At 48.5% G+C, this 23,397-nt stretch overlaps 1 protein-coding gene across 3 annotated transcripts in view; it reads left to right on the top strand.

Moving 5' to 3' along the window:
- TRAPPC8 (trafficking protein particle complex subunit 8) overlaps positions 1-23,397 on the top strand; it is a 1,010,076-nt gene that overhangs the window by 781,172 nt on the left and 205,507 nt on the right. For all 3 annotated transcript variants that reach the window (XM_069220084.1, XM_069220082.1, XM_069220083.1), the window contains one exon: positions 20,482-20,578. In XM_069220084.1, the coding sequence (XP_069076185.1) occupies positions 20,482-20,578 (97 nt within the window). The remainder of the gene's footprint in view (positions 1-20,481; positions 20,579-23,397) is intronic.

Genomic DNA, 23,397 nt, shown 5'->3' with positions numbered 1-23,397 from the left:
CCCATCTCTGAAATTCTTCTTAGCTGTTGAGGAGTTCTCAGTCGGGGAGATGATATTCATACTGTAGTTCCTGACGATGGGGGTGTGAGCGATCATGTAGATGTTGAACAGCGTGCGGCTCAGCGATGATCCTTAGGGTACTCCACAGCTGCTATCGGTGGGTTCTGACAGGTGTGGTGGGAGCCTGACTTTGTGTTCTTCCCGTCAGGAAGGAGTGCAGCCATCCGAGGGCCTTGCCGCGTATGCCTGCTGTGTGAAGTCTGGCCCATAGTGTGCGGTGAGAAACTGTATCGAAGGCGGCTGAAAGATCAAGAAGGATTAGGGCTGCCGTTTCTCCCCGGTCGAGGAGGGAGCAGATGTAGTATATGGCGGCAAGCAGAGCGGTTTCGGTACTGTTCTGAATCCTGATTGGGAGATGTCCAGCATGTTATTGTTCTCGATGTGTTGGTGTAGCTGAGTGTTGCTCTCTTTCTCTATGACCTTAGCTGGGAAGGGCAGCAGCGAGATGGGTCAGTAGTTCTGTAGGTCTGTTGGATTGGCTGTGGGTTTTTATAAAAGTGGGCGGAGCACGGCGTGCTTCCAGTCCTCGGGGTAGGTTGCTTATTCTAGGGAGCAGTTGATGGTCTTGCGGAGTTTGGGTATGATTAAGGTGCTGGCCTTGTTGAAGATGTAGTGTTGGCAGGAGGTGGTTGGGGCATGAGAGTGGATGCTGCTCATGATGGAGAGGGTCTCATCCATCCTGAGAGGGGTCCTGGAGTGCAGGAGTAGTGGTGGTTCGATGGATCCTGGTAGGGGAGTTGTTGATGAGCTCAGATCATCATGTGGTACAAAATTGTCCTAGATGTCTTTGATCTTCCGGTGGAAGAAGGTGGCCAGTCTGTCGAAGAGATCCTGAGCTGGAGAGATGTTGGTGGTTTCGGCTTGTGGCTAGGCAAATTCTTTGACATCGAAAAGTTCTTTTGTGTTGTGTGTGGTGGAGTTGACGTGGTCCTGCAGGGCAGATTTCCTGGTGGTCCTGATGAGGCTATGGTAAGGTCTTGTGGTGGATTTGAAGATTGCAAGGTCTGGGGGGATTTGCTGTGTTTCCACTTCTTCAGCAACCTCCTGCATGAACGCTTTGATTCCTGGAGTGCGAGGTAAACCAGCTGGCTTTCTTGGAGGAGTGTGTCCCTAAGGTCGTCAGGAGAGGGGCTAGGGTGTGTGCGCAGTCAGTGATCCATTTGTGGAGGTTGCGAACGGACGTCTTGGCCTCTGTTGTGTCGGGGGGGTGTTGAGTTGCTCCTCTGAGATCTGGTTCCATTTCCTGTAGGCGGGGCACGTTGAGTGAGTGTGCGTTGAGGGCGTGGATATGGAAAAGTGAATTCAGTGAAGGTCGGTCCAGTGTAACAGGGTCGTGTTGAAGATAGTGACGTTGCTGCTGGCAGAGAAAATGGGGTCGAGAGTGTGTCCGGCGGTGTGTGTTGCCGGGGTGACCAGTTGCTTGAGCATGATTGTGTCCAGGTTCTGGTACAGTGTTGAGGTGTTGTGGTTGCTTAAATCATTGAAATGGAAATTGAGGTCTACGAGGAGAATGTAGTTGCTGGAGGTGAGTGCGTGGGGGGGCTGTGTAGGCGTCACTGAACGCTGGGCATGGTCTGGGTGGTCTTTAGATGAGAGTACCACAGGTGGTGGTCTTAGGGGTGGTGTGCACTTGGAAGTGAAGGTGCTCCATGATGGGGGTGAATTCCTGCGTGTTTATCGTCAGTCGGATGGTGGTCTTGTGGGTGATGACTATGCTGCGTCCTGGTCTGGATGGATAGTACTTGCATACCAGCCTTTTGTCTCTGCGGGTGGCGATGGCTATGTTCTGTTTGGATGTTGTGTTAGTCCATGTCTCAGTGAAAAAAAGCAATGTCCGGGTGGGTGGTGTCTATCGGGTCCCAAATCTCCACTGCGTTTGTGCAGGGAGCGGACTTTAAGGAGGATGCACTTGAGGTGGTCTGGAAGTGGTTCTGGTGCTGGGAGGTCAGGCATTTGGCATGCAGAGAAGGTGAGGTGCAGTGGTGGCAGGAGAACGGTTTGTGAGTGTCCTTGGCGGAAGCCAGGTGACAGGTGCTCTGGCGTCCAGAGTTGAGTGTGGAGGGTCCTGGCGTCGTACTGGTGGGTGCTGGGAGATCCAGGGTCCATGGCGCTGGGCACTGTCCAGGGGTGGATGGGTGCACACTGGCTTTCTTTTGCCGTGCCCGCACTGCGGCCTCCCTTAAGAAGGGGAAAGAGGAGGGAATTGGTTGGCGGGAGGGCGGGAAGCGCTTTGAGGGAGGAAGGGCGGGGCCACCGGGGCGGCAGCGGCAGGGAGCAGGGAAGCGCAGGAGTAGAAAAAGGGTGAAAGGAGAGAGAAAGAGACAAAAAAGGCAAAACTACAGAAAAAAAAAGAATTAAAATGCAGACAGACTTGACAGATGCAGATGACCACCAGGCCACCATGGATGAGGCACAGGCGGGTGCCTGCGGGTGGAGGCAGGCCTCGAACACAGAGCTCTCAGGTTGAAAAGACATATTCTAGACATTCTCGAAAGCTTACCTGGGAATGCATTCTGCCCACTGCATCCATTGGCTTTGTTTCTTGTCACTCACATTTGTGTGCTTTCCGTTCATTGGTATTATTTGTTTTAGACTGTCCGGCTGGTGTTTTTCCTTCCAGTGGACGCAGCTGGGCTGTCCAGCTTTTGTTTATCCTTCCCGTGGAGCATAGCATTTTTACCTTCTCTCTGATTGGCCCCTACTATGCTTCCACCAGTGCTTGTTTTTCAGGAAGTCTTTTTTCTTTTGCTTAACAATACCAAAAGAAAAATTATAAGTAACTGAACTTAAAACTTAGTGAGCCATAAGGTCAGTATTGTCTGAAAGTCTTCTGCTTGGCATGATGTGAAATCTGCAGTTGTGGTTTGTAGGAAAATGCCACTGTTTTCATGGTTACCCCCTAACGGTTTGCCTTTTGTTGATGCCAGCTTTGATTGGAAGTGTGCTGGGACCCTACTAACCAGGACCCAGCACCAGTGTCCTTTCCCTAAAACTGTACCTTTGTCTCCACAATTAGCACAGCCCTGGCACACAGTTAAGTCCCTTGTAAAAGATACCACTGGTACCAAGGGCCCTTTGGCCAGGGAAGGTCTCTAAGGGCTGCAGCATGTATTATGCCACCCTGGGGACCCCTCACTTAGCACATGCACACTTCCTCACAGCTTGTGTGTGCTTGTGGGGAGAAAAAGACTAAGTCAACATGGCACTCCCCTCAGAGTGCCATGCCCACAGCCTGCTGCCTGTGGCATAGGTAAGTCACCCCTCTATCAGGCCTTACAGCCCTAAGGTAGGGTGAACTATACCACAAGTGAGGGCATAGCTGCATGACCACTATGCCCCTACAGTGTCTATGTCAATTCTTAGACATCCACAGTTCCATAATGGCTATACTGAATACTGGGAAGTTTGGTATTAAACTTCTCAGCACAATAAACCCACACTGATGCCAGTGTGGGATTTATTGAGAAATGCACACAGAGAGCATCTTAGAGATGCCCCCTGTATGCCAGCACTACTGTTAGTGTGTGACTGACCGGTCTGTACCAGCCTGCCACTTCCAGACAAGTTTTTGACCACATGGGGTGAGTGACTTTGTGCACTCTGTGGTAAGAAACAAGCCTATTCTGGGTAGAGGTGCTTCACACCTCCCCCTGCAGGAACTGTAACACCTGGCGGTGAGCCTCAAAGGCTCAATCCTGGTGTTACAGCACCCCAGGGCACTTCAGCTAGTGAAGATGCCCGTCCCCCAGACACAGCCCGCACTTTGGGCGCAAGTCCGGGGAGATAATGAGAAAAATAAGGAGGAGTCACCCCCGCAGCCAGGTCCCACCACTAAGGTGACCAAAGCTGAAGTGACCCCCTCCTTGGAAAATCCTCCATCTTGTTTTGGAGGATTTAGCCCAATAGGGATTAAAGATGTGCTCTCCTCCCCAAAGGGAGGGAGCACAAGGAGGGTGTAGCCACCCTCAAGAACAATAGCCATTGGCTACTGCCCTGTGACCATAACACACCCCTAAATTCAGTATTTAGGGGCAACCCTGAACCCAGGATTTCAGATCCCTGATGACCTACAAAGAACTGCTGACCTGAAAAACCCTGCAGAGAAAAAGGAAGACAACTGTTTGGCCCCAGCCCTACTGGCCTGTCTCCTTCATCAGAGAACCTGCACCAGCGACCCGTTCTGCAGGCCCAGCGACCTCTGCCGACTCAGAGGACTGCCCTGCACTTACAAAGGATCAAGAACTCCATGGACAGTGGACCTGTCCAACCAAGAAAGAAGAAACCATCTTTAAAGAGACTCCCACCTCACTCCAAAAGCGTGAGTCCCCAACACTCTGCACCCGACACCCCCAGCCTGTGTCCAGAGGAACTAACTATCCAGAGAGGACACCAGGTGACTCAGACGAAATGTCCACCTTGGGCTGACCTCCCTTCACCCCCACAACGACGCCTGCAGAGAGAATCCAGAGGACCCCCCTGACGCAACTGCCCAGGACGAAGATATCCGATGCCTGGAGAAGCACTGCACCCGCAGCCCCCTGGCCCGTAAGAAAACGACCACCGGTGCAGCAAAGACCAGCAGGCAGCCCTCATCAGTGCCCAGTCAGTGGTTGGCCCGAGAAGCCCCCCTGTGCCCTGCCTGCAGGGTATGAGAGACCCACGGGTCCCTCCATTGAATGCTGTTGAACACCGGCCGCCCTGTTTGCCCACTTCACCCGGCCGCCCCTGTGTCGCTGAGGGTGTGTGTTGTGTGCCTACTTGGGGCACCTCCTGTGCTCTACCAAACCCTCCTGGTCTCCCCTCAGACAAAGCGGGAACTTACCTGCAAGGAGACTGGGACCAGAGCACCCCCCCCCCTGTCTCCGTAGGCGCCCATGTTATTTTGGCTCCTGGTTGACCTCTGCACCTGACCAGCCCGTGTTGCTGGTGCTGGGTGTTTGGGGTTGACTTGAACCCCCAATGGTGGGCTACCTATGCCCTGGAGACTGAACTTGTAAGTGCTTCACTTACCGTGATAACTAAACTGTACTTACTTCCCCCAGGAACTGTTGCACTGTGTACACTTTTAAAATAGCTTATTGCCATTTTATGAAAACTGTATTTATTACTGTTTTGATTCAAAGTTCTAACTATACCTATGCAAAGTACCTTTCATTGAATGTACTTACCTGCAATCTGAACCTTGTGGTTCGAATAATAAATTAACAAAACAATATTTTTCTATATAAAAACCTATTGGCCTGGAGTTGAGTCATTGAGTGTGTGTTTTCACTTATTGCATGTGTGTGTACAACAAATGCTTAACACTACCCTCTGATAAGCCTAAGTGCTCAACCACACTACCACAAATAGAGCATTAGTATTATCTATTATTGCCTCTGTCAAGCCTCTTGGGGAAGCCCTGGACTCTCTGCACAGCATATCTCATTTTGATATAGTATATACAGAGCCAGCTTCCTACATGGTTTTAAATGCATATGATGTGTGGCATGCTGAGTCGCTCATTGCAGGATGCAAAGAAACAGTCCTCAGAAGGTGCCCACTGAAATATCTGCAGACCTCTATTATCCCCCCTTGCATCAAGGGGGGATAAAGGTGCTCTACCAGCCCACCTGTGGTCTCCATTAGAACTGACGCAGCCTTTCCAGCTCCTCATCGGAACTGACCCAGTGCAATGCAGCTCAAGGTGGACTTCGCACCAAAGCCCTCACAGTTCATCAGAACCAACGCAACTTAGCGCAGACCTCGAATCGCAACCCTCGGAAATAGCGCAGTACAACGCAGCTTCACTCAGGACCCCGTGGCGCAGCGCCCAGCATCAAGGCATGGCAGTGGTCATTGCACATCTCAGGAAACTCAGAATATTAGTCTACCCATTCCTAGACAACTGGCTTATCAAGGCACATATACAATATCAACTAAGTCACAACTCTAATCCGATTAGGTCTCCCTATCAGTCACATCAAATCGACTTCTTCACCACCATAAAGGCAAAAGTGTATTCTTCGGGCAAGAGACTTTGATCCATCCATCTGAAATTTCAGTTTCTCATTAAAGCCTCTCATCCTACAGTGAGAAACGTGTCATCTCTCCTGGGCTCAGTGGCATTGTGCATATTTCTGACACCAAATGCCCGGTTCCACAAGACACAACTATAAGTATGTATTGAGGACCAGAGGACCAGTGTAGTCAATACTCAGGCAACTGGAAAGAAAAGATCACACTTTCCTTCAAAGTGAGGTAGTCCCTCAAATGATAATGCAAGCCGAAAAATTTCCCTCAAGGAATGCGTCTGCATCAGGATGTGCCAGTAGTGACCGATTCCTCTCAGGTTGGGTAGCGCATATGGATCACCTTCAAATCCGGAGAAGATGGTCCTAGAAAGAAATTACTTATAACTATTTCCTCAAGCTACAAATTGTTCATCTAGCATTGAACTCTTTTTTGCTGTCCTTCTAGACTCAGTCCCTTCTTTTTCAGACAGACAACAATGTACAATGACATTGTTCAAAACATCTTCTGCGTGTTGGGGTTCTCCTCACGTAGTTATTTGCAACCACTGAAAACAATAAGTACCCAAACTTCGCATTGAGCTATTACCAACTAGGGACATTGGGGAATGTCCTGTGAATCGGCTGCTTAGGCTAATTTCTCTGTGCTTTTTGTCCAATTCCCCTTATTCCATCAGTAGTAGTCAAGCTGGCTTACTCGAAGGTCAGGATAATTTTGATAGCTCTGAAAAGACCCGACAGTGGTGATTTACTGAGCATCCACACATGAAGCTGTCGTACTGAATGGACCTTCTCATGAAATTCTGAGGTCAACTGGTTCCTCCCAATCTGCCCTCCTTGAGATTACCAGCATGGCTCGTGAATTTATAGATTATGGATATTTGAATCTTACACAAGAATGCATGAACATCCTCAAGGCGGCTAAGCGCCCATCAACACATTCAGCTTATTCTTTTCAATGGAACTTTGATTGTGCCAAGAAGAAGCTGTTCTTCAATATTTGCTTTATCTGGCTAATCCGGCTTAAAATGATCTTCTATTAAAGTCCATCTGGCAGCCATTATTCCTAATAAAAAATAACCTTCGCAAACCTCTTTTTTTCAAAAACCTGGTTAGTAAAGACTTCTAGAGGGTTTGAATAAAGTTTTCTCTCCAATACGCTGTTCCTCCCCTCCTTGGAAATTAGACATAGTACTCTCAGGTCTCATACAGACTCCTAGAGCCCATCTATAAAGCCTCATTATAACATCTTTCTTGGAAAGCTGCTTCCTGGTATCTATTACGTAAGCAGGTAGGGTCAGTGATATTCAGTCGTTATGCTCTCATGAACTGTATATGGTGTTCAATAGCAGTAAGGGGGTTATTAGGACTCATCCGAAAATCTTACCGAAGGCTGTTTCAGATTTTCAAATTAACCAGTCCATTCCTTTCTCTTTCTTTCAGCACCCTTCCATCCCAGCAGAATAAACTTTCCATATTTTAGATGTTGGGCGAGCCCTCAAATTTTATCTAGACAAAACAAAACACACAGGCAAATTGAATTAATTGTAAACTATATCCCTGTTGTATGTTTGTACAGATTTAGCCACGTCTAAACAATCTATATCAAGGTGCATAGTGTCTTGCATCTTGTTCCCAGAAAGCAAATAAAGTTCTGTCTGGTATACCTAGAGCTCATTCCACTAAAGGGAGAATGGCTACAGCTGCTTTAATGAGAAATATTCCCATTCGTGAAATATGCAAAGTAGCTACAGGAGATTAGTTCACACCTAACACTATTGTTTCTGATTCCCAAAAAAGAGCAAGGGACCTCGCACTATTCTAGACCTGCGAACTGTCAATCTCTTCCTCTAAAAGGAGAAATTCAGGATGCTCACTTTGGCTCGGGTCTTTTCTGCCCTAGACAAGGACACGGGCTGGTAATGTTGAACTTGTGTTTTCACATCCCCATCCTGCCTGCCCACAGGCGTTACCTGCGGCTCAAAGTAGGCCACAAGCACTTTCAGTGCTCCCCTTTGGCCTTACCAGTGCTTCTCGGGTGTTCACCAAGGTGATGGCATTGGTTGCAGCTCTTCTGTGAAGGTTAGGGGTTTCAGTCTATCTCGATGACTGACTGTTGTAGAGGTGTGTAGGAAGTTGGCTCTGTATGCACTATTTCAAAGTAAGGAATAGTATGCACAGAGTCCACGGGTTCCCCTTAGAGGTAAGATAGTGGCAAAAAGAGATAATTCTAATGCTCTATTTTGTGGTAGTGTGGTCGAGCAGTAGGCTTACCAGAGGGTAGTGTTAAGCATTGGTTGTACACACACAGGCAATAAATGAGGAACACACACTCAGACAATTCCAGGCCAATAGGTTTTTATATAGAAAAATATATTTTCTTGGTTTATTTTAAGAACCACAGGTTCAAGATTTACAAGTAATACTTCAAATGAAAGGTATTTCATGTAGGAACTTTAGGAACTTTGAATTAGCAAAATAGAATATACAGTTTTCACATAAATGACATATAGCTATTTTAAAACTAGACAGTGCAATTTTCAACAGTTCCTGGGGGAGGTAAGTGTTTGTTAGTTTTTGCAGGTAAGTAAACCACCTACGGGGTTCAAGTTTGGGTCCAAGGTAGCCCACCGTTGGGGGTTCAGAGCAACCCCAAAGTTACCACACCAGCAGCTCAGGGCCGGTCAGGTGCAGAGGTCAAAGTGGTGCCCAAAACGCATAGGCTTCAATGGAGAAGGGGGCGCCCCGGTTCCAGTCTGCCAGCAGGTAAGTACCCGCGTCTTCGGAGGGCAGACCAGGGGGGTTTTGTAGGGCACCGGGGGGGGCACAAGACAGCACAAAAAGTACACCCTCAGCCTCACGGGTGCGACCGGGTGCAGTGTGCAAACAAGCGTCGGGTTTGCAATAGAAATCAATGGGAGACCAAGGGGTCTCTTCAGCGATGCAGGCAAGGGGGGGGCTCCTCGGGGTAGCCACCACCTGGGCAAGGGAGAGGGCCTCCTGGGGGTCGCTCCTGCACTGGAGGTCGGATCCTTCAGGTCCTGGGGGCTGCGAATGCAGAGTCTTTACCAGGTGTCGGGTCTTTGAAGCAGGCAGTCGCGGTCAGGGGGGAGCCTCGGGATTCCCTCTGCAGGCGTCGCTGTGGGGGCTCGGGGGGGTCAACTCTGGCTACTCACGGTCTTGTAGTCGCCGGGGAGTCCTCCCTGTGGTGTTTGTTCTCCACAAGTCGAGCCGGGGGCGTCGGGTGCAGAGTGCAAAGTCTCACGCTTCCGGCGTGAAACGTGTGTTGTTTCAAAGTTGCTTCTTTGTTGCAAAGTTGCAGTCTTTGAGGAACAGAGCCGCTGTCCTTGGGAGTTCTTGGTCCTTCTAGATGCAGGGTAGTCCTCTGAGGCTTCAGAGGTTGCTGGACCCTGGGAACGCGTCGCTGGAGCAGTGTCTTTAGAAGGGGGGAGACAGGCCGGTAGAGCTGGGGCCAAAGCAGTTAGTGTCTCCGTCTTCTCTGCAGGTTTTTCAGTTCAGCAGTCCTCTTCTTCTTAGGTTGCAGGAATCTGAGTTCCTAGGTTCTGGGGAGCCCCTAAATACTGAATTTAGGGGTGTGTTTAGGTCTGGGGGGTTAGTAGCCAATGGCTACTAGCCCTGAGGGTGGCTACACCCTCTTTGTGCCTCCTCCCTGAAGGGAGGGGGGCACATTCCTATCCCTATTGGGGGAATCCTCCATCTGCAAGATGGAGGATTTCTAAAAGTCAGAGTCACCTCAGCTCAGGACACCTAAGGGGCTGTCCTGACTGGCCTGTGACTCCTCCTTGTTTTTCTCATTATCTCCTCCGGCCTTGCCGCCAAAAGTGGGGCCGTGGCGGGAGGGGGCGGGCAACTCCACTAGCTGGAGTGCCCTGGGGTGCTGTAACAAAGGGGGTGAGCCTTTGAGGCTCACCGCCAGGTGTTACAGCTCTTGCAGGGGGAGGTGTGAAGCACCTCCACCCAGTACAGACTGTTACTAGCCACAGAGTGACAAAGGCACTCTCCCCATGTGGCCAGCAACATGTCTGGTGTGTGGCAGGCTGCTAAAACCAGTCAGCCTACACGGGTAGTCGGTTAAGGTTTCAGGGGGCACCTCTAAGGTGCCCTCTGGGGTGTATGTTACAATAAAATGTACACTGGCATCAGTGTGCATTTATTGTGCTGAGAAGTTTGATACCAAACTTCCCAGTTTTCAGTGTAGCCATTATGGTGCTGTGGAGTTTGTGCATGACAGACTCCCAGACCATATACTCTTATGGCTACCCTGCACTTACAATGTCTAAGGTTTTGCTTAGACACTGTAGGGGCATAGTGCTCATGCACTTATGCCCTCACCTAGTGCACCCTGCCTTAGGGCTGTAAGGCCTGCTAGAGGGGTGACTTATCTATACCTGTAGGCAGTGTGAGGTTGGCATGGCACCCTGAGGGGAGTGCCATGTTGACTTAGTCTTTTTATTCCCACTAGCACACACAAGCTGGCAAGCAGTGTGTCTGTGCTGAGTGAGGGGTCCCCAGGGTGGCATAAGATATGCTGCAGCCCTTAGAGACCTTCCCTGGCATCAGGGCCCTTGGTACCAGGGGTACCAGTTACAAGGGACTTACCTGGATGCCAGGGTGTACCAATTGTGGAAACACAGGTACAGGTTAGGGAAAGAACACTGGTGCTGGGGCCTGGTTAGCAGGCCTCAGCACACTTTCAAATCATAACTTGGCATCAGCAAAGGCAAAAAGTCAGGGGGTAACCATGCCAAGGAGGCATTTCCTTACAAGGTGGGTTCACCCAAGGCTGTTTTCTCCCACCTTCAGATTACCCCAGACTTCCTGCATTTGCTTTTGTTCACCATAAACGTGCAGAAGTCACACCTGACTCCTTCTCAGACGCTCCCTTTCATCAGAGCTGGACTGGACACAGTGCAGTTTCAGGCTTATCCTCCTGAGCAGGGAGTTCAAGATATTCAGGTTATTATACCAATGTTTCTATCCTGGATTTCAGTGAGAATGACTCTGTGACTGCTGGGACTCCTGGCCTCCTGCATCCTTCTGGTGAGTCATGCCCGATGGCAAATGCAGGCTCTGCAGTGGGACCTGAAAGTCCAGTGGGTGCAGCATCAGGAGAATTTCTCCAACATGGTTCAGATCTCGGAGGGTAGAGCAAAAAACCTGCAGTGGTGACTTACAAACCACAATTGGATCAAAGGCAGACTCTTCTCCCTTCCTCAGCCAGAGCTGACAGTAGTGACAGATGCATTACTCCTGGGATGAGGTGGCCATCTGGGAGGGCTGAAGATCAGAGGGCTATGGTCTCGGTGGAATTTGAACTCCACATCAATTTGCTGGAGCTCTGGGGGATTCGGCTAGTGTTGAAAGGATTTCTTGCCTCTGTCAAGGGGAAGTTTGTACAAGTGTTCACAGACAACAACACCGCCATGTGGTACTGCAACAAGCAGGGCGGGCTAGGGACGTGGACCCTTTGTCCAGGGGCCCTGTATCTCTGGACATGGCTGGAACAGCAGGGCTTAACCCTCTGAAGTTCTCTGAATGCCAGGGTAGACTAACTCAGCTGTCGGCGCCTAGTGGATCATGAGTGGTGTCTCCACTTGGAGCTGACACGAGGACTCTTTCAGCAGTAGGGAAATCCTTTGTTAGATCTGTTTGCCTCTGAAGAGAACATGTAATGCCCACAGTATTGCACATTAGAGTTTCCAAGGTGGCTATCACTCGGAGAAGCTTTTTTGTCTCGAGTGAAGTTCAGGCCTCTTCTGGTCCTTTCTGCTCAGAGTTCTCAAGTAGATCAGGAACGACCGGGCCCAAGTCATTCTTGTGGCTCCGTAGTGGGCACAAAGAGTCTGGTATCCCGAGCTTCTGAAAATTAGCATTGATCCTCCGATCAGGATGCGCCTTCGGGAGGACCTTTTGTCGCAACAGCAGGGCAGAGTCATTCACCCGAACCTGTCAGCTCTCTGCCTCCTTGTGTGGCGATTGAGTGGTGACAGTTGATAGCATTTGTCCTTTCTACCATAGTTTGTAAAGTTATCTTGGTGGCCAGGCAGCCCTCCATCAAAACGGTGTATCCTGCAGTTGGCAAAAATGTGTAAAATATCGTACAGAAAAGCATGTTGACCCTCTCTCTGCTTCTCTTTCTGATATTATTCTCTTCATTCTTACCCTTACCCAGAAGGGCTTTGCTCTGGGCACTATTAATGCCAGGAGCAGAAGGTGTCTTTGCAGAGAGTTCTTGGTGGAGTCTTGCACAACAAATCTGGGGACCAACCCTCAAGGGAGTCCCTAAATAGCCCCAAAAAAGGGTTTTGGTCACACTCTGGGATGACCACCTATCAGGGGGGGGTCACTGACGTCCGATACCTGATCTACCCAGTCAGATGCTCCCACAGGTCTCTGCCCACCTTGGTTCTATGTTGGCAGAACCAAATTGCCACCTAGAGGAGCTCTGGGCACCACCCAAGGGGTGGAGCTGGACAAGGTAGTGTACTCTCCCCTTTCCTTTCTGTGTTTCGCACCAGAGCAGGGACCAGTGGTCCCTGAACTGTGTAAACCGAATTATGCAAGGAGGGCACCAAATGTGCCCTTCGTAGCAGTCCAGTGGCAAGGGGAGGCTACCCCTCCCCAGCCCAATAACACCTATTTCCAAAGGAGCAGAGGTTGCACCCCCTCCTCCAGAAAACCCTTTGTTCTGCTGTCCCCTGCTTAAGCTGGTCAAGCAGCACTTGGGCAGAATTGTGTCTGGAGGGCTGCCTGCAGACCCTGGAAGACTCGTAGGAGCAGAACTAAGGATCTCCCAGAGTGCATGGAGTCCTGCCACCAATACTGGAATCAGTATTTAGGTATGATTCTGACATGTTTGATACTTAACATGCCCAGGTTCGGGGTTACCATTATGTAGCTGGATCACAGGTAGTGACCAGTGGCCATTATATGGAAAAAATGGCTTCCTCGCACTGATTAAGTCCTGGGAATTGGAACTGGAATTCATAGGGACAGCTCTGCTCATGCAGGGGGTGCCCACACACAGAAGGACCTGTACCCTGCCCTTTGGGCTGAAAGGGACTACCACAGAGGTGACTTAAGGTGACCCGGGTCTAGCGACCACCCTGAAAGGGTGCATGCACTATTTCATGCAGGCTGCATTGGCACAGGTATGGGCTCCCAGGGGTGGCATAATACATGCTGCAGCCCATGGGATACCCCCTGTTGTACCAATGCCCTAAGTACCATCTACCAGGGACTTACAGGGGTACACCAGTATGCAAATTGTGGGGTGTAACAAGTACCAAGACAACCACATTTGGGGAAGAGAGCACAATCACTGGGGTCCTGATTAGCAGGATCCCAGTGAAAACAGTCTAAGCACACTGACAGGCAAAAAGTGGGGGTAACGTGCCAGAAAGAGGGGACTTTACTACACAGCCCACCTCCTGGAGGATATGGCTTGGATATCTATTCAAAGGTAAGGAATCTGCAGCTAGAAGTCTCCATCAGATGAACAAACTACATACTTTCAGTAATGAATTATCTGGTAGAGACAATATCTAGCTGTAGATTCCTTACAGACTCACCCATGCCTCCCCAACCAATTTCTTGGGATAGGGTTGTTCCCCTTTTACGGCCCTAGTTTTTTAACACACATTCATCAGTTCACTTTAAGGCTCTGTGCTTCTGGCATGGAAAGTGGTGAAAAGTAACTGATGTTCGCGCACCTCTTGGAGCCTGTATAGGTGACCGTGACAGGATATATTCAGTGCTTATGATTATCCATGGAGATCCCTGAGAGAGAGAAGGAATAGTTTATTACGTGTAATCCTAGTTCTCTCTCAGGGGAATCTCCATTGCAATCATAAGCAACCTGTCGTCCTTCATATGTGCAAGAAACAGAGATGATTAATGGACAGTCAGTTTCCCTAGCTAATACTACCGCTGGCTCAGTAAAAAAAGAACCAACGTAACTGCCGCCTACTGGGCTTGAGGAACAGACTCTTCTTGTCTGCAGAGTTGCAGGCTCTGAATATGCATTGTCCTCCTCTTCTTTTTCTTTCTAAAAAGGTTTGTGAATGAGATTTGTAAAGGCAATACTATCAGCCCTTTTAAATGCAAAGTAAAGCAATTGACCAATATAGCCTCATTTATAGAATGCAAAACATTTAATAACTTAAATGCCTTAATAAAGAAAAGCAAACATCTATGCTTAAAAAGATCTATTGTAAAGAAGTGCCGCTGGACAATTCAGTGCTTATTATTTCAATGATGATTCCTCTCAGAGAGAACTGGGATTACAGGTAAGAAATCATTGCTTGTTCTTTGTTGGTAATCTGCCATTCTGATGGATACAACTACCTGTGGATTCCTCACCTAAAGAATTTTCTCCACGCGCCAGCCCTCGACAGAAATTTTCTTCTAGCTCTGCACGTCGACGATGATGTCACAATTGCCCGACTCCACGCGATGCCGTATGACGTCATCCAGGCAATAAGAAGCCCTCTTCGACGTGCAGACGTCAGTTCCCTTTTTTCTGTGCCTTTGAGTAACGTTTTTTCTTCCAGGCTACCAGGGAGCTACAGTTTCACTCCGGTGTACCTATGTTGCAACCGAGGAATTCAGGTTTTAAACCCTGGAAACCGTGTGGAGGTCGCATTTCGGTCACGGACCCACATGAGAATTGCTTGTGGTGCCTTAGTTCCGACCATAAAGTCGAGTCATGCGGTTCATATCAACGCATGAATCCTAAGGCCCTGAAAGAACAGGAGGCTAAGTTGTTTCTTGCTCGTTCTAAGAAGAGGAAGGAGAAGCATCACCATAGAGAGTCTTCTTCAAGATCCTCAAAGACTCATCGGCGCCATTGGGATTCTCAACGTCGAAATGGCACACAGCAGGAGATCAGCCCGACTGTCACGCCTCCACCTCCGACGACTCCAGCTTCTCCGATGTCTCCACTGTCGGTGTATGAAGTGGATCCGCATCAGGAGCCGAGGGCTTCTCTGGAGCAGGAGATGCCTGGGCTGTTATCGGCTTCACCTCCAGCACCGGTTCCTCAGAGTTATCCGGCTTTCCCTGCGCCGGGCACGGACCCCGCAGCATTTCTAAATGTTTATTATTTTTGCCACCATGGCGCCTGGTGGAGGGCATGCCGGTCCATCAGGTCCTTTGGCCTTTGACTTGGGTGCTCCGGCTCCTTACAAGCCGACATCCTTTATGCCCTTTCTTTCTTCTGGAACTACTGTTTCAGCGCCAGTGCCTTTGGTGTTGCCCAGAAGACCGGTGACGCAGACGACGTCCACCGTCCCGGCGCCGTTGTATTCACCACGGATCCAGTCGACCTTGAAATTGCCTGTGGCGCCGGGGGATCCCGCGTCGGGTGGCTCCGAGGGTCGGCGTCGTCAGAGATCTTCAGCGTCGGCGGACGCCTTATCGACGCCAGGGCTCGAGTCCAGGCTCTGCTCCAGGAGGTTGGCTCTAAGGCTGCTGGAAGAACAAGAATATGAGAGGCAGCACTTGGAGGAAGGAGAAATCATGGAGCCTTCAGGGGACCTGCAAGGCTTGGATGCTGCAAGTGGCCTAGACACTTCCCCGGAATGGGACCTTGCTTCTCCGGGGGAGTATATGGAGGAGGCTGCTTCTTTTCATGCTGTAGTGAGGAAAGCAGCAGACTTTTTGGACCTTCCACTTCATGCTGCGGAGGTGAAGACCAACCTCCTGACCGAAGTGCTGCATCCAGCATCAGCTGTGGCGGAACCCCTTCTTCCTTTCAATGAGGCTCTTTTGTACCCTATTAAAGAAGTTTGGAAGAAGCCAGTGACTTCGGCTGCCGTGAACAGGGTGGTGGCGAGACGCTATCGAGTGGCCCCATGTGATCCGGACTTTTTGACCAAGCACCCAACTCCGGAGAGTTTGGTTGTCCAAGCGTCTTTCTCCTCCCGTTCTGCTCCTGGTTCGTTTCCCGGGGCTCCAGCGGACAGGGAGTCTAAGAGAATGGACCAGGCAGCTAAAAAGGCCTTCTCTTCCTGCAGCATGGCTTTAAAATCGACTAATGCTACTTGCATTGTAGGCTGTTACATTTATGCCCTTATGGAGGAGGCAAAGGGCCACCCGGGATTATCACAGGAGGTGTTGAACCTTTTGTCGGACGCTCAGGCGGCGGCGACCCAGGTGATTCAATCTGGGCTGGACCCCTCGGACTCGGTGGCCAGGGCTATGGGCATGTCCATAGCGACGAGACAGCAGGCCTGGCTGCGATCGTCAGGGTTCTCCCCTGATGTTCAGACTACTTTCCTGGACCTGCCATTTGATGGAGACCAAGTTTTTGGATCAAAAGCTGACTCTGCTTTAGAACGATTTAAAGAGAGTAGAGCCACGGCAAGATCCTTGGGTCTGCAAGCAGCCACATCTTCTGCTTTGAAGTAATTTAGAAGGTTTAGAGGATTTGGTCATGGAGCTTCCTTTCATGGCAGGCTCCATGCGGCAGGGCAGCAATCTGCAGGAACTCTTCCTTTCAGATCCTTCAAGGGCAGGGGTAGAGTACGCACTAGAGGTGGCGCCCAGCAGCACTCTGCCTCTTCCTCCGGAGGGGTGCAGTAGGGAAAGCAGCCTTAGTTCTCCATCACTCCCTGCTCACACGTCTCTTGTATGGGGGAGACTTACTCACTTTCTTTGCATGTGGGAGTCAATAACGTCAGACTTCTAAGTCACCAACATTGTGAGGAAAGGGTATGCTCTTCCCTTTCGGGAGTTTCCTCCTCCCTTCCCTCCCCGCCCATCCCTCTGTTCGGACAACCATCTTCTGTTACTACAACAGGAGGTTATGTCCCTTTTGTCAAAGAGTGCAGTGGAGTTGGTTCCAGAGCAGGATAGGGGTCAGGGCTGCTATTGAAGATATTTCCTGATCCCAAAAAAGGATGGTCGGTTGAGGCCAATCCTGGACCTGAGGATTTTGAATTGGTTCCTCAAGCAGGAAAAGTTCAAAATGCTGTCACAGGTTCTTTTGGCGTTGAACGAAGGAGATTGGATGGTGTCTGTCGACTTGCAGGATGCGTACTTCCATATTCCGATCCTCAAGTCGCACAGGAAGTATCTCCGGTTTGTGGTGGGGTTGCAGCACTATCAGTTTGCGGTCCTTCCGTTTGGTCTTACTTCGGCACCACGGGTCTTCCCGAAGGTGATGGCGGTGGTGGCAGCAGAGCTCAGAAGAAAGGGAATAGCAGTATTTCCTTATCTGGACGATTGGTTGATCAAAGCCAAGTCTCCGGAGCTCTTGCGGCATCACCTGCAGTCGACAACTCAGTTCTTGTTCGACCTGGGTTTTTCAGTGAATGTGCCCAAATCTCACCTGGAGCCCTCTCAACGCCTCCTGTTCATAGGGGCAGTACTGGACACAACATTGAATCGGGCCTTTCCTCCGCCGCAGTGGGTTCAGGGCATTCAGGCGTTGTTTCAAATGTTTCAAAATGGAGCGGTCGTTCCAGTCCTCAAGGTCCTTCATCTGCTCGGTTTGTTCGCTTCTTGCATTCTGCTGGTCACGCATGCACGCTGGCACATGAGGGCTCTTCAGTGGTGCATCCGCAGGCTGTGGTTTCAACACAAAGGAGATCTCGAGGACTCAATAAGGATCTCCAGAGACGCTGCAGCAGATCTTCGATGGTGGGCTGCGGTCGGCAACCTGTCACAAGGAAGGCCGTTCTCACTACCTCCGCCATTAGCCACAGTTGTAACGAATGCTTCCACTCTAGGGTGGGGAGCTCATCTGGGGGACCTGGAGATCAAAGGTTGTTGGTCTCCAGTGGAACAGAAGTTTCACATCAATCTGTTGGAATTGCGGGCGATACGTCTGGCTCTCAAGGCCTTCCTCCCTTCCCTTTGCGGTCAGTCAGTTCAGGTCCTGACGGATAATGCTACCGCAATGCGGTATATAAACAAGCAGGGAGGAGTGGGGTCGTATCTTCTCTGCAGAGAAGCTCTTCGGCTCTGGTCCTGGCTTCAGGACCACAGTATTTGCTTGGTAGCAAATCATTTGGCCGGAGTTCTCAACGTGCGTGCGGACAGTCTCAGTCGGCTCATCTCAGCTGATCACGAGTGGCGCCTTCATCCGGATTTGGCCCTTTACATCTTCCAGAGGTGGGGATATCCACTAATAGATCTGTTTGCCACTCGGGAGAACATACACTGCCCGTTGTTTTGCAGCCTCCAGTATCCGGTGCAAGGAGCTTTGGGGGACGCGTTTCAGATGTCCTGGAAGGGTCAGTTGCTTTACGCGTTCCCCCTCCATACCCTTGATTCCTCAGGTTTTGAGGAAGATCCGCCAAGATCGGGCTCAAGTCATCTTAATAGCTACGGATTGGCCAAGAAGGGTATGGTTCTCGGATCTTCTCCAGCTCTCTCTGTGCCCTCTGCTCCGTCTCCCTTACAGGGAAGACCTCCTCTCGCAGTCGCAGGGGCAGGTTCTACACCCCCACCTCCAGAGCCTGCACCTTCATGCCTGGAGATTGAACAGGGCAATCAGAGTTCCTTTTCTCTCCCGCCGGAGGTGGTGGAAGTTATTTTATCGGCCAGGCGACACTCCACCAAATCAATCTATGCGAGCAGATGGGCCAGATTTGTCAGCTGGTGTGGAGAGAACCAAATTGATCCCTTGAATGCCCATTTGTCTGAGATATTGTTATTTGCTTTGTCCCTGGCACAGAAAGGTTGTGCAGTTGCTACAGTTAAGGGTTGTTTATCAGCGCTGTCGGCTTTTCTGTCCCTTCCAGACCAACCCTCCTTGTTTAAATCGCCTCTTGTGTTGAGGTTCATTAAGGGTCTCACTAATACATTTCCACCAACTCCATTTGTTATGCCACAGTGGGATCTTCATTTGGTATTGACCTTTCTTATGGGATCGCCATTTGAGCCGATGCACTCTTGTTCCTTGAGATTTTTAGTTTTGAAGACTGTTTTTCTAGTGGCCATAACATCGGCTAGAAGAGTAAGTGAGCTTCAGGCGCTTAGCGTAGATCCCCCATATATTTCTTTTTACAAGGACAAAGTGGTGTTAAGAACCAAGGCGGCTTTCCTCCCGAAGGTTGTTACACCCTTTAATTTGGGACAGTCTATTACTCTCTCTTCCTTTTATTCTCCACCTCATCCATCCAAGGAGGAAGAGAGGGTTCACCAGTTGGATCCACGAAGAGCGTTGAGCTTCTTTGTCGACATGCCGAGGGAGTTCAGGAAAGATGATCAGCTCTTCGTTGGTTACGTGGGGAAGACGAGAGGCAGAGCTGTCCACAAGAAAACGCTGTCCAGGTGGGTCATTCTTTGCATCAAGCTTTGTTATTCTTTAGCAAAGAAAGAACCCCCTGTAGGGCTCCGAGCCCATTCCACCAGGGCTAAGGATGCCTCGTCTGCCTTGGCTAGAGGTGTTCCTGTGGTTGACATCTGCAAAGCGGCAACTTGGGCATCCCTCCATACTTTTGTCAAACATTATTGTTTGGACTCTGAGGGTCAGGAAGGATGGCCATTTTGCCCACTGAGTGCTGCAGGATTTCTTGGTTTGACCATTCAGGCACCCGCCTCCTGAGGTGGTACTGCTTTGGGACTCTATGCTTTACGTGAGGAATCCACAGGTAGTTGTATCCATCAGAAGAATAAGTTACTTACCTTTGGTAACGCCTTTTCTGGTGGATACACTAGCTACCTGTGGATTCCTCAAGGTCCCACCCGCCTCCCCGTTGCCTGACTGGTCTTACCACGAATTCCTTGGGCGAGCACCTGTATATTGTATATATGTTTATGATAATGCGTTGTATATATATTTCCATATATGTGTAAATATATATCAAAGGGCACGTGCCTGCATATGTATATAGTTTTATATGCATAGTTTGTGTTGTTGTTTCCATTAGTTTCGTTTCAGATTATTGGAATAAAAGTTGGTATATAAGTGTAATTGATGTACTTATATCACTTCTGTAATGTCAAGGTTCACCTGTTCGCCTCAAAGGCACGTAAAAAATGGTGATAACTGACGTCTGCATGTCGACGAGGGCTTCTTATTGCATGGATGACATTATACGGCGTCGCGTGGAGTCGGGCAATTGTGACGTCATCATCAACGTGCAGAGCTAGAAGAGAATTTCCATCCAGGGTTGGCGCGTGGGGAAAATTCTTTAGGTGAGGAATCCACAGGTAGCTAGTGTATCCACCAGAAAAGGCATTACCGAAGGTAAGTAACTTATTCTTTTGAACATATCTGTGTGTTTGTGTTATTTGAAATAAGGATCTGGATTTTTCCAAAAATACGGTGACAGTGGTTTGTTCTTAGTTTTACTTTTATTTCATAGTTTGCCGTGCATGCAAGAAGGTTTTTATGGATGAATGTGGTAACCATCATGTTAACTTTTTTTTTTAATAGAGTGATGCTGGTGTGAAAGAATTTCACATAGTGCAAGTGTCCAGTAGCAGTCAACAGTGGAAGTTGCAAAAATGCGTAAACATTGCAGACAGGAGAGGTTTGTGGATTTTCTGACTTTTTTGCATGTTAGACTGGGACTAATTGTTGTTCTTTATTTTGATGAACGATCAGGAATAGAGTTATAATAATGTTCTGGAGAGACATCCCTTTCAGAAGGAACGTTTTTTCTCCTGGATATTTTACTTTTGCGGATGCTTAACTTCTTTAAATAGTTTATGGTCTTAAACAGTATTATATTAACATTTCCTAAAATGGGTGCAAAATGGCTACCTATAATTTCCTGATGCAACTGGAACAGAATGATTTAAGAATTTCACTTGTTTTCTGCGTTTCACACACTTTCTGTTTTAGCTCTTTATTAGAGGGGATTTGAAAGGTGCCAAACCCACTTGCAGTGGCTGTGCAAAACATTTTATTGATGCTTTTTGTGGATCTTTGGTCCTACTACATAAAGGTCGTTGCCATTTATCACAAGATACGGAAGCACTAGAAAAAAGTGGCACATGTCTACACTGGGTCTTTTTTGATTACCTTCCTTTTCAGCCAAAAGTTGAGAGAAATTATAATAAATCCCTTTCACAACATAGAGACGTCGGATTCCCCCTTTTAATTTTTTCATCAGTGAACTTGGAAACAGTTCTCCCCTCTTACTATTTTTTTTTTTCAAACAACTGGGGTGGAGTATTACCCATTCTAGTAATAACAGTGTGGTAGAGGTTAGGCAGAGTTCACTTCAAAACACACTTTCGTTGTTCCCAACAAATATGTGCCCTGGTTATTGTTGCACCATTGCATCTTATAGTAACGGTTCTTGTAAGTGGGTTTTATTACTTCCAAGAATCAGTAATAATAATTTCTCTTTTCCAATTCATGTACATTGTACCACGTTTGATTTTTTTCTCTTGAGGCATTTCTCATCCTTTCCTGTTTTTCTGGTCTCTCTGCCATTGAGTTTGAAATACCATGGCAGCATAGTCCATGCCATTGAAGTTAGCATTGGAGTGAGGGTTTTATATCCAGCTGATTATCTCTCTTTTGAAAGAAAAGGTCATTAATTGCCTTGAGCACCTTAACTGATCTAGCTGTTTCAAAGTATCTTGTTGTAAAAGCTACATTTGATAATGTAACCTTTATTTCAACTTGATTTACCTGGGCCTCTGGAAGTATTGCTAAACCGTTTTATTACTGGGGTTTTTCAATTCCTGATAATTCTGATGCTTTTTCTGAGCCCCTAAATGTCAGAACCTCTAGAAGTTACTGCTGGTAGATTTATTACTGTGACTAGTGTTTAACCTGCTTACAGTCCCATACCAGGGAGCAACTTTATACACCTTCACCTCATCCAGTGAAATCCAGCAAAGATCGAACTGAAAAAATCAGTGAAACACAAAATCAAAACGTTTCAGGCTGAGCATGTCAAAGGTATTGTTAATGTTCGTAAGCTCCGCCTCACTAGCCTATATAGACATATGTGCCACTGTAACATTGAGTTTTCAGGATCCGATCCAGGAACTCGCATCTAATGCATTGGTCCGAATAGAACTGTCTGTCCCACAATTTCCAGAAAATTAGTGCAAATTAGTACCTGCCACTTCACTTTGATAATTATTAGTGGTTGCCTTCTGGATTCTACTGTCCCTCATTCCCAAAAGGACGTGAATTGTCTGTGGCTCGTGCTGGGTCACAAAGTTTCTCTAAAAGAATGCGATCACATTATATTTTTATGAGAAAGCATCTTCAGACCAGTCTGCATCAGTGTTTGACCAATTAGCCTTAGAGTCTTTATACTCCATGTGCATAGGATGTAGCCATTTGCTTCGATCATGCTTCTCCTTTATTGGCAAGCTTTTGACTTCATTGTTTTTCTGTTTCACATGGATACATCTTTCAAAAACTTCTTCCTCTAGCATGCATGTCTGCCTTAAATGCCAGACTTCATACTGTGCATAGGATGTAGTAGTCAGCTCACTACAGCTGATCAACCTCAAGACTGGGATCCTGGGTACCCTACTATGTTTTTATACACAATTCTTTGAAGGCAAAGCTGCCTAGTGTTCTTGACTCTGGTGTAGGAAGCTGGCTCTGTATATACTATATCAAAATGAGATATACTGTGCACAGAGTCCAGGGGTTCCCCAAGAGGCTTGACAGAGGCAATAATAGATAATATTAGTGCTCTATTTGTGGTAGTGTGGTAGAGCAGTTGGGCTTATCAGAGGGCAGTGTTAAGCATTTGTTGGACACACACAAGCAATACGTGAAAACACGCACTCAATGACTCAACTCCAGGCCAATCGGTTTTTATATAGAAATATATTATTTTGTTCATTTATTTTTAGAACCACAAGATTCATTTAGCAGGTAAGTATATTAAATGAAAGGTACTTTACACAGTAATACTTAGAATTTTGAATGGAATCAACAATGTACACAGCTCTCTTTAAAATGGCAAAATGCAATTTTCAAAGTGGACACAGTGCAATTTTCAACAGTTCCTGGGGAAGGTAAGTAAAGTACAGTTTCTGAGGTAACAACTTACGGGTTCAATATCCGGGGCATAGGTAGCCCACTGTTGGGGGTTAGATAACCCCAAACACCAAGGACCAGCAACGCAGGTCTGGTCAGGTGCAGAGGTCAAACAGGAGCCAAAATAGCGCGGGCCCTTATGGAGACAGGGGGTACTCCGGTTCCGATCTGCTTGCAGGTAAGTACCCGTGTTGTCGAAGGGCAGACCAGGAGGGTTTGGAGGAGTACTGGAGGGGCCCCAAGTAGGCACAAAAACCACACCCTCAGTGGCACGGGGGGGCCGGAGCAGTGTGCAAACAGGGCGTTGGGTTCTCAATAGAACTCTATGGA

The sequence above is a fragment of the Pleurodeles waltl genome, chromosome 2_2 (genome assembly GCF_031143425.1).
Source record: "Pleurodeles waltl isolate 20211129_DDA chromosome 2_2, aPleWal1.hap1.20221129, whole genome shotgun sequence".
Taxonomy (NCBI): domain Eukaryota; kingdom Metazoa; phylum Chordata; class Amphibia; order Caudata; family Salamandridae; genus Pleurodeles; species Pleurodeles waltl.
Note: the sequence above shows the minus strand (reverse complement) of the source record. Positions and strands in the feature narration are given on the sequence as shown.